The 9,120-nt window shown below is 62.6% G+C and overlaps 1 protein-coding gene across 1 annotated transcript; it reads left to right on the top strand.

Annotated features, from left to right (window-relative positions):
• Nucleotides 1–638: 638 nt before the first annotated feature.
• Nucleotides 639–8,431, top strand: MLN (motilin). The gene is made up of 5 exons (XM_036415157.2): nucleotides 639–688; nucleotides 2,895–3,018; nucleotides 5,165–5,281; nucleotides 8,168–8,257; nucleotides 8,381–8,431. The coding sequence occupies exons 2-5, from the start codon at nucleotides 2,902–2,904 to the stop codon at nucleotides 8,429–8,431; spliced, it is 375 nt and encodes a 124-aa protein (XP_036271050.1). The 5' UTR covers nucleotides 639–688; nucleotides 2,895–2,901.
• The last annotated feature ends 689 nt before the right edge of the window (nucleotides 8,432–9,120 follow it).

Below are 9,120 nucleotides of genomic sequence, written 5' to 3' on the forward strand. Positions count from 1 at the left end.
ACTGGGCTCTGAGTTTAATGAGCTCTCACACGGCCGCACTCCCCGAGCAGCAGCCTGTCCCACTGCAGAGTGCCCTCGCCTCTCCTCCTCGGCCTGTGAGTTCCCGTTGGAATCACACTGACCACACATGTCCTGGGGGTGACTCCCATCCAGCTAGACGGTAACCCTCCTGCCCGACGCCGTGGTGACCGGCTCCCGAGCCTCTGGCGCTCGGGCTGGTCTGGACTGTCCTTTTCCTTCCATTCGAGGACTGAAACGCCGCCGCCCACACTAGCCCTTTCTCCGAGCGGGGCTTCAGGGAAGGCTCCACAGAGGGTTGGTCAGCAGGGCTGGCCTGGTGGCCTCGCTGGGAGGGACCGCAGAGAAAGGCTTCCGTAGAACGACCCTCAGCGGGCGCAGAGGCCCGCGGGCGCAGGACAGTGCCGTCTGGCGGGGCTGCCCTCCCCAGACCTTGGCCGCGGCCCGCGGAGGAGGCCTCCGGGAAAGCCCCAGCCCCAGCCAGGAGTGGCGGCCGCCGCTGTTTCCACGAGCTCCGAGAATCCAGGCTCCCCACCCAGCACCCCAAAGGTGTGGCCAAAGGTCCGTGCTCTCCAAGGGGAGGCTGGGGGTATATAAAGGCCGGTCAGGCCAGACGGACACAGAGGACAAGCAGTCACTCCGCCAGGCCCACGCTGACCACGCTCAGGCCGTGAGTAGCCATGGAAGGGGGTGGGGGGAGCCCAGGGGAGCCCCGACAGCTCCTGTGTCCCTCTCCACCTTCCCTACTTAGCTGGGTCCCACTGAGCGCCCCGAGTGCTCTCGGGGGGGCAGGTTAAAGGCGCGCAGGTAAGGAGAAGCAGAGCTGCCCTGAGCATGGGGGCCGGAGGGGGCAGGTGGGTGCAATTCCTGGCAGCAGAGGCTGTTTGGGGTCAGTGGTGCCATCGACTGCAGCCAGAAAGCCAGCCAGAGCTCAGCAGGGCCCAGGGCCCACGTGGCATGGAAGCAGCGTTGCCCGGGACGTTCAGGGGAAAGGTGGGTCCCCAGGGCTCCCAGCCTGGCCTCCTCTGGAGGTCCGGAGGGCGGGAGGGGAGGGCGGGAGGCGGTGCACCCGCCCCTCCGGTGCTGGGATGGGAAGTCAGCCCTCGGGCAGCGGAGAGCTCAGAGCTCGCTCCCTGCGGAGAGTGTAGGGGGCATGCCCATGTCCGCTGCCCGCTGGATCAAGAAAATGAGCAGCGATTGGATTCTGTCTTTTTATTTCAAGTTTTCATGGATTAATGCCAACACAGAAAGGGGGGGCGGGGGGGGGGGGTTTGGAGCGTCTCCCAGGAGGAAATGGACGGGCATCACATGGCACAGGCGTCTCCTCTGGGAGGGGCCGGGAAGGATAGGAGCGAGGGAGGAGCCGAGATTCAGGGCTCCCACCCCCACCGGCCTCTGTCCCCGCAGGTCCTGCAAGAGGGGGGTCTTCAGAGGCTGGGCCTCCGCGCCCTCGCCCTCAGGAACCTGTCGGCACCTGGCCTGGAGGCTTCGGTGTCTGGGTGCCGGGGTGTTCTTGATCGTGGAGTTTTAACAGGACGAGGAGAGAGAGTAGGAGGGGCACCAGGGTAGCAAGAAGCGGAGGGAGTGTCCGCGGGCCACAGGGGCCTCAGGATGGAGAGAGAGGTCCTGGCAGAGGGGCCGGACACAGCCTGGGCAGGTTCTCTCCAGGAAAGAGACAGGGCGGGACCCGGGAGGAGTGAGAGGCGGCTCAGGCAGGGCTCTCCTGTACAGCAGACCACCCTCCCCCACCCCACCCCCTGCTTATTAGCTGAAACCCCTTCCTGCCTGGGAGCCGGCAGCCCACCCAGCGTAGGAAGGCTGGTGCCAGCAGTCCAGTAGGCAGCAGGCCCCTTGAGGCCCCTCCCTGCCTTCTGTGGCAGAGGCAACATGCGGGGTGTGTGTGTGTGTGTGTGTGTGTGTGTGTGTGTGTGTAACTGGGGAACACACCCGCCTCAGAAGGCCAGGCTCCAGCCCCACTGCCCCTGAATAGTTCTTCCACCCCCTTCCCCCCCCCGCGTCCCCTCCCTCCTCAGAACACACCTGCTCCCAGTGGGCGTGAGGATCACGTGGCAGGGGCTAGGAAGGAATCACCCAGGCTGGCACCCAGCAGACCACACCCTCCTCCCCGGGGCCCTCCCTCCCGGCCCTGCCCCCACCCAGCGGCTGAACCCTGTCTCAGACTCTGTGCTCCTGGTCACCACGCCCACTGCTCCCTGCCAGGTCTCTGCAGCCCACCCTCCTGCCCGCACCCCAGACAAAGCCACTTCCTGAGACATGAGAGGGGACCCAGGCCTCCCCTGCACACATGGACGCCAAAGTGTGGGGTGGCCGCTTGCAGGGGGGGTGCCCCTATTGTTTAACAGGCAGCTGGTCCTCGGAGCCGCGGGGCTGGTTCCACCCCAGCTCCTGGCGCTGCCTCCACTGGGCAGAGAGCTCAGTGCTTTTCCCTCTAGCCCCGGAGCAGAGCTGGGCATCTGGGCCTGGGCCCATCCTGCCAACATCCCCATCGGCTCAGGGACAGGACGGGCTCCCCAGGTCTGGGGCATGGCTCTGCTGGTATCCAGGGGGTTTTCTCTGAGACACGGGGTCCCTCCCACCGGGAGCCTCTGGGACCCCAGCAGGCTCACCTGTAACAAGGAGAAGGGCCCAGGGGGTGATTCTGCCCTGGTGCATGGTGGGGGCCAGGAGGCCTCCCGGTGTGTGGTCAGCTCTCGGGGCTCTGGGGCAGAGAGGGCCTGAGCTCACCTGGCCAAGCCCCACGCCAGGCCACGCCACAGATGCTGGGCAGGGGCTCAGGGTCACACAGCCCAGGCAGGGCCCAGACCAGGGCTCCAGGGCCAATGCAGCCCCCATCTCTGTCTCAGCAGCGGCAGCAGCTCCAGGATGGTGTCCCACAAGGCCCTGGCGGCCCTGCTGCTGGTTCACGTTGCCGCTCTGCTGGCCTCCCAGACGGAAGCTTTCGTTCCCATCTTCACCTACAGCGAGTTCCAGAAGATGCAGGTAAGGGCCCGCGGCCCACTGCCAGTGCCCACCACCAGTGCCCACCGCCCACTGCCCACAGCCAGTGCCCACTGCCCACTGCCCACCGCCAGTGCCCACTGTCCAGTGCCCACTGCCTGTGGCCCCGGTGACACAGCCCTGCTCGCACTGAAGAGGTGTTAGGTCTAGAGTCAACCTGCATTTGACCAGCTCTGCCAGGGACACTGGACGGCATGGGGGTGGGCCAGGCTCCAGCGCCGCCCTGGCCTCACTCCTCTAGGCCACTCGGTGCGGGGGACTCTCCCCACCCGGCCACCCACCCTTCCGAGGAACCTCCAGTTGCCACGTCAGGGCACATCGCTGAGCATGTGGGCGAGAGGCCCACGCACAGGGGCATACAGGGAAGTCCAAGACTCCGCCTTCAAGAGCCGGCCTGGGAGCCCAGACACACCCGTGGGGACTCACTCGCCTGCTAACTGCCCGGTCGCTGCCCGTCCTAAGTGCTGACTGGGAGGGGAGGCACTGCGCTGGCACCTGGGAAGCCCTGGGGAGGTGAGACTGAGCTGGGAGAGCAGGAAGGAAGCCCGGGGGGCAAACGTCCGGCAGCGGCCCAGCCTCCTTCTCTGCAGAGCCCAGGCGGACACCAGCCGCAGGACAGCTGGGCCGCAGGACTGCCTCACAGGGACTTTATTTATTTTTAGATATATTTTAATTAATTTCAGAGAGGAAGGAAGAGGGAGAGTGAGAAGCACCAATGATGAGAGAGAATCATTGATCGGCTGCCTCGTGCACGCCCCACACTGCAAGCTGGGCATGTGCCCTGACCTCCTGGGTCATAGGTCGACGCTCAACCAGAGCCAAGCCGGCAGGGCCTGGTGACTTACTTTAGACACAGGGGTTCTGAATGCCGTGCAACACTAATTTCTCTCCACCCGAGGAGATGAAGAAATGAAACTGGCACGTCCCACCCATCTGAGGCCAGGCTCCGCGAGGGACAAACACCCCAGTCAGTTCTCTGTTCCCTCGGAGGTCAGCTTCTGTATCTGCACCCTCGTCCCGAGCAGGCATCCACATCCCCTGAGCAGCGGCCCTTCAGAGCCACGGCTGGACCCAGACCCCTCCTCCCGGGACACACCTCCCTCATCCCCGTTCCCTCTCCAGAAAAGACCACCGCGGTTCCAGAACTGCTGGAGAGGGCAAGCCCGAGCTGAACCCCAGGAGTGCCGTTAAGAAGCCAGAGTGGGGTCTGGTCTGCACTGAGTGACCAGATTATTATGATCTCTGAATGCAGAAAAATCTGGCCACTCAGTGTGTGTATGTAAATATATATATTTTAGAGGCCCGGTGCATGAATTTGTGCATGGGTGGGATCCGACCAGCCTGGCCAGGGGGAGGGGATGTGGGCAGTTGGCTGAAATGCTTGCTGATCGAACTCCTGGTGGACGGGACAATTTACATATTAGCCTCTTATTATATAGGATATTCACTGAGTGGCCAGATTATTATGGGTCCAGAGATCATCATCATCATCTGGCCACTCAGGGTAAGTGCTCGGGCCTGGCCAGCAGGGTGCCAGGTGAGGTGGTGGCTGGGCAGAAAGGGTCAAGCTCAGTAGAACATAAACTAGCAAAACGGCAACCACAGGACACTGCATGAGCCTGGGCTGCGGTCTTTCTCCCTGCAGTTGCCCAGCTTTGAGGTGTGTATGGAGAAGCTGCAGCTCCCTTCTCCATAATTCATCTCCCTGTCTCGCCTCTTATAAATCCCCTCCCCGGACTCCAGCTCCCAGCCCTCTGGCGCCCTACAGGCGAGGCTGTCTTGCCATCTCTTTTATAGGTTCTCTGCTAAGAAAAACACATTTTCACACTTAATATGCATGAAGGACAGCCATTATTTTCAGCTTTTTAACTTAATTAACAGTAACAATCTGGGTGCAATGTTTGAACTTCAAAGGACCAGATTCCTCTGCAAGTTGACTTGTTGGTGGGCAACTCGAGGGCCAGTCTTGGGCCCCTGGTGTCTGCGACTCGTGCAGGAGGCACGGAGAAGGGGGCTTGTGGCCTGAGGGGAGCTGGGGCCATTTGGCACCCTGGGCGGAAGCAGGCGAGGGCCATCTGGGCAAGGAGAGGGAGGGCGGGCTTTGTGCCATGCTGTGCTCTGTCCCTAGGAAAAGGAGCGGAACAGGGAGCAAAAGAAATCACTGGGCGAACAGCAGAGGCCTGAAGAGGTGGGTCCTCTGGACCCCGCGGAGCTCACGGAGGAGGAAGACAGCCAAGTTATCAAGGTGAGCGGATCGGCGGCCGGGCAGTGCAGAGACACCTGGCGGGGTTCCCCTGGCCAGCCACTGAAGGCGCCGGGCTCAGCATGAGCCCCATCCTGGGGGCAGGCAGGCGCGGGCCAACATGGGGCAGTGCCCCATTTCAGGCACCGAGTAGAGTGGCAGAGAGTGGGAGCGGAGTTTGGACCGGCAGTCAGGGGAGGCCTCTCAGAGGGGGTGGCATTCCCTTTGCAGCCTGGATGGTGAGGAGCCTCCGTAAGAGCTAGAGCAAGGGCTTCCCAGCCGAAGGAACAGGGAGGGGGCGGCCATGCACACCTGGCGGGTGTGAGTCCTGGAGCAGGTGCCCCGAGAGGCGTCAGGGCCGCAGAGCCTGCTGGGCCAGGCCACTGGTATCCCAAGCCGGGACTTGGCCGGACCTGACTCTGGGCAGCACAAAGGAAGGCAGGAGACTGCCAGGGGGAGCTGCAGCCTCAGGCAGGAGAGAGATGATCCGTAGATGGCTCCTGTGAAGATCTGGCCCAGGACCTTCAGCACTAAGTTAGGATGCCCAGACCGTCCCGCCAGTGAGCCTGGACTGTGTCCAGCACAACTGTGGTTTCACGCTCATGTATTCCGGCCATGAAACTGCCGAGCCCTCTGTGTGCGTGAGCTGTTCTGGGCCCTAGAGATAGAGAGGTAAGCAAAAGGGACACGTCGGCTGCCCTCCTGGTGCCCTCACTCCAATGAGGGGCCAGAAACAGATGCCAGGACGGGCAACATTCCTCGAGGAGGATAAGAAGCCTGTGCAGCATGGCAGGGAGCGACAAGTGCTACAGAGAAACAAAGCAGAGGGGCTGGCTGCCATTTTCAATGGGGCGATCAGAGCAGGCTTCATGATTGGGTGGTATTAGTGCACAGACTTGAAGAGAATGAGGGAGCGAACCAAAGTATTGTTTGGGGGAAGAGATTCCAGGAAGAAGGAAGAGCCATGCAAAGGCCCTGGGGCAGCAGTGGTGCATCGGGGAACAGCGAGGAGGCCGGCGTGGCTGCTGCAGCGGGGGCAGAGGAGGCAGTGGGAGATGAGGCGGAAGTGGACGTCATGGGCCATTGTTTGGACTTGGCCTTCACCCTGCAGACTGGGAGCCCTGGGGCCTTTGAGCAGAGGAGGGATGTGATGTACGCTGAGAGCGGGCTAACGGGGCAAAGGCGGAACGAGGGAGACCACTGAGGAGGCCGCAGAACCCGAGAGAGAGGCTCAGCCCGGGTGGTGGTGGTGGAGGCAGAGCAAAGGGTCAGACTCTGGAAATATTTGGGAGGTAGAAGCCCGTGGGACTTGCTGAAAGAACGGATATGGGATGCGGAAAGGGGAAAAGATAAAACGCTCTTTGGCTGGGATACCCGAAGGATGGAGTTGCCACCCTGAGACGTGAAGCCTGTGGTTGGCTGCAGGGGGACAAGAGGAAGCCGGGTCAGAGGGACTGTAAACTGTGAGACGCTGCGGGCATCCGGGTGGGGACATGCAGGCAGGTGGGTAAGTAAGCCGCCCCTCAGGAGTGGCCGGGCTGCAGACCCCACGTGGGAGGACCCAGCGATGAGATGGAATTCAGGCCAGGACAGGGCGAGGCTTGACCAGGCGCGGGCAGCTGCAGGAGAGGCCCCAGGACTGAGCGGGAGGCACTTCCCTGGGAGGCGCCTGGGAGGGTGGAGACAAATGAGGGCCTTGCCAAGGTCACCCAGGGTCAGGGTAGAACAAGCTGGACTCCATGCCTCCCGCCTCCCCCTGGACACTGGCCGTGACCTTTCCGCCCCGTTGGGTCGCCACAGAATGCTGCCCCAAACAGTGAGGTCCAGAGGCTGTGGCCCCCATATGGGGCTCCTGGGCTCTGAGGAGGGAACGGGAGCGAGTCCTTCCGTTGGCGAAGGGGGCTGGCTCGGAGCTGCCCTCTTCGGAGCACCGGGGGCAGATCAGGGCGCCCACTGAGGTTTCCACAGCACGTGCTACATCCGATGGAACATCCGGACGGCTCTGGGTGGGCGGGACACCTCCCGTCCCTGTCCATCTCCCTGGAACCCTGATAGGCTGGCCAGGGACCTATGCATCGTCCGGCCCAGCCTCCCCACGTCACAGGAGGAAACTGAGCTAGGGGGCGGCATAGGCCGGGCTGGACCCTGAGCCCCACACAGGCCGCCCAAGGGGGCCCTTCAGCATCGGAGCCCATTCCCAGCCCGAGGGAGCCGGTGGGAGGTGCGGAGCTGGTTTGGCAGCAAGACCACTGGACCAGGAAGCTCTGGGGGTGGCAGCGAGATGAGTCTGCCACAACCACCTCCAGACGGGCCCTTAGGGGCTCGCCATGTCCCCACAGCACCAGGCAGCAGCGCCTGGAGGGCACTGACGCTGACCCTGGAGACAGGCCCGCGGGGTCACCATTTTATTCCTCGACACTTCGTACCTGTGTGTCCTCAAGCAAGTTATTCAACCTCTTTGTCCTCAGTTTCCTCATCTGCACAATGGGGGCACTAATAGTCTCTTCATCATAGTGTCACTGAGAGGCTTAGTAATAATATTCTGGAGGACTTAGGGTGGCATATCCTCAGGAGAGGGGGGAGAAGAGTGTCCCCCCCATGGAAAGCCAGGGGGGTCCTGCCAGCCCCCCCTCCTGTGCCAGCTTCTCAGGAGGAGGGTGATCCTCCTCCCAGAAGGTCAGAGGGACTTCCGGGATCCAGCCCCCAGGTTAGACCTCGGGTGGGGAGGTTTGGGGGGGCAGAGTTCCCAGCAGGCTCAGAAGCCCAGGGGACCCCAGAGGATGGGCAGGGTGGGGCCGAGTGGCGGGGCTCCCGCAGGGCACCAGGGGTCCTCAGCACTCCCCCTCTCCCTCTCCGCCTCTCCCTCCGTTAACTCTGCCTATTTCACAGCTCACTGCTCCCGTGGAAATTGGAATGAGGATGAACTCCAGGCAGCTGGGAGAGTACCCACAGTGGAAGGGCTGCTGCCCGCCCAGAGCGGTAAGGACGGCGTCACTGGCACCGCAGTTGGGCCCGCCTCTGCCCACCCACGTTAGCGTTCCAGGAGCGAGCGGTCTGAGCAGGGTTTGAGAACAGCGATTGCTTTGCCTGTTTGCACACCAGAACGAGCTGTTTTCTCCCACCATCTCTCCTGTTGTGGAGCAGGCGGCTTGATGGCTGCGGCACTCAGGAGCCCAGTCCCAGCCAGGGCACCTCCAGGCCCTCCCTCCGTGGCTCAGGCCCGTGTCCCTACACCTTCCTGGTGACAACCCACCAGCCCTCCCCAGCTTCAAACCCCACTGAGCCACTGGTTACCCTTAAGAAAGCAGAGCAGCCTGGCCCCGAGCCGGCACTGCTTCCTCGTTCTGCAAATCGCAGTCCTGAGCCCCACTTGGCCTGGCCCAGCTCAGGTCGCCCGAGTTACTAGGGCGGAGCTAGGTCTCCAATTCCTTCTCACTGTCCCCGGGAGAGGGGAGGGCAGCGAGGGACTGGGAGGCTAAATGACTTGCCACAGGCTACAGAGACAGAGCGGGTAGAGGTGGGGCTGGCAGAGCTGGCCAAACCTAGGGGGAGGTTGGGGAGCTTTAGAAGGTGGTTTCATAAGCTCCTAGGGGACCTGCTGCCACTACTCAGCTGCAAACCTTTATTTCTCCAGCAGCGGAGTGCCCGCCGCGCTGCTCCCGGGAGAGCTGGCCGCTGAGTGCCTCCACGGAGGTCGGCGTGGCCAGTGGCCGGGTTTGGAAGGCACCGGCTCCCCAGCAAATCCTCTGCAGTAAATAAAGCATGAAACATACAGAAACGACTCTTTTATTTAATACTAGAGGCTGGTCACAAAATCTGTGCGGGGAGAGTGGAGGTGGGGG

Source organism: Pipistrellus kuhlii, unplaced genomic scaffold (genome assembly GCF_014108245.1).
Source record: "Pipistrellus kuhlii isolate mPipKuh1 unplaced genomic scaffold, mPipKuh1.p scaffold_m20_p_5, whole genome shotgun sequence".
NCBI classification, from domain to species: domain Eukaryota; kingdom Metazoa; phylum Chordata; class Mammalia; order Chiroptera; family Vespertilionidae; genus Pipistrellus; species Pipistrellus kuhlii.

Excerpts from the sequence above, each read along its gene's own strand:
- MLN (XM_036415157.2), top strand. The coding sequence starts at position 2,902 with ATGGTGTCCCACAAGGCCCTGGCGGCCCTGCTGCTGGTTCACGTTGCC. Across the intron at positions 3,019-5,164 it reads GCGAGTTCCAGAAGATGCAG|GAAAAGGAGCGGAACAGGGA; the intron begins GTAAGGGCCCGC and ends CTCTGTCCCTAG. Across the intron at positions 8,258-8,380 it reads GCTGCTGCCCGCCCAGAGCG|AACGAGCTGTTTTCTCCCAC; the intron begins GTAAGGACGGCG and ends TTTGCACACCAG.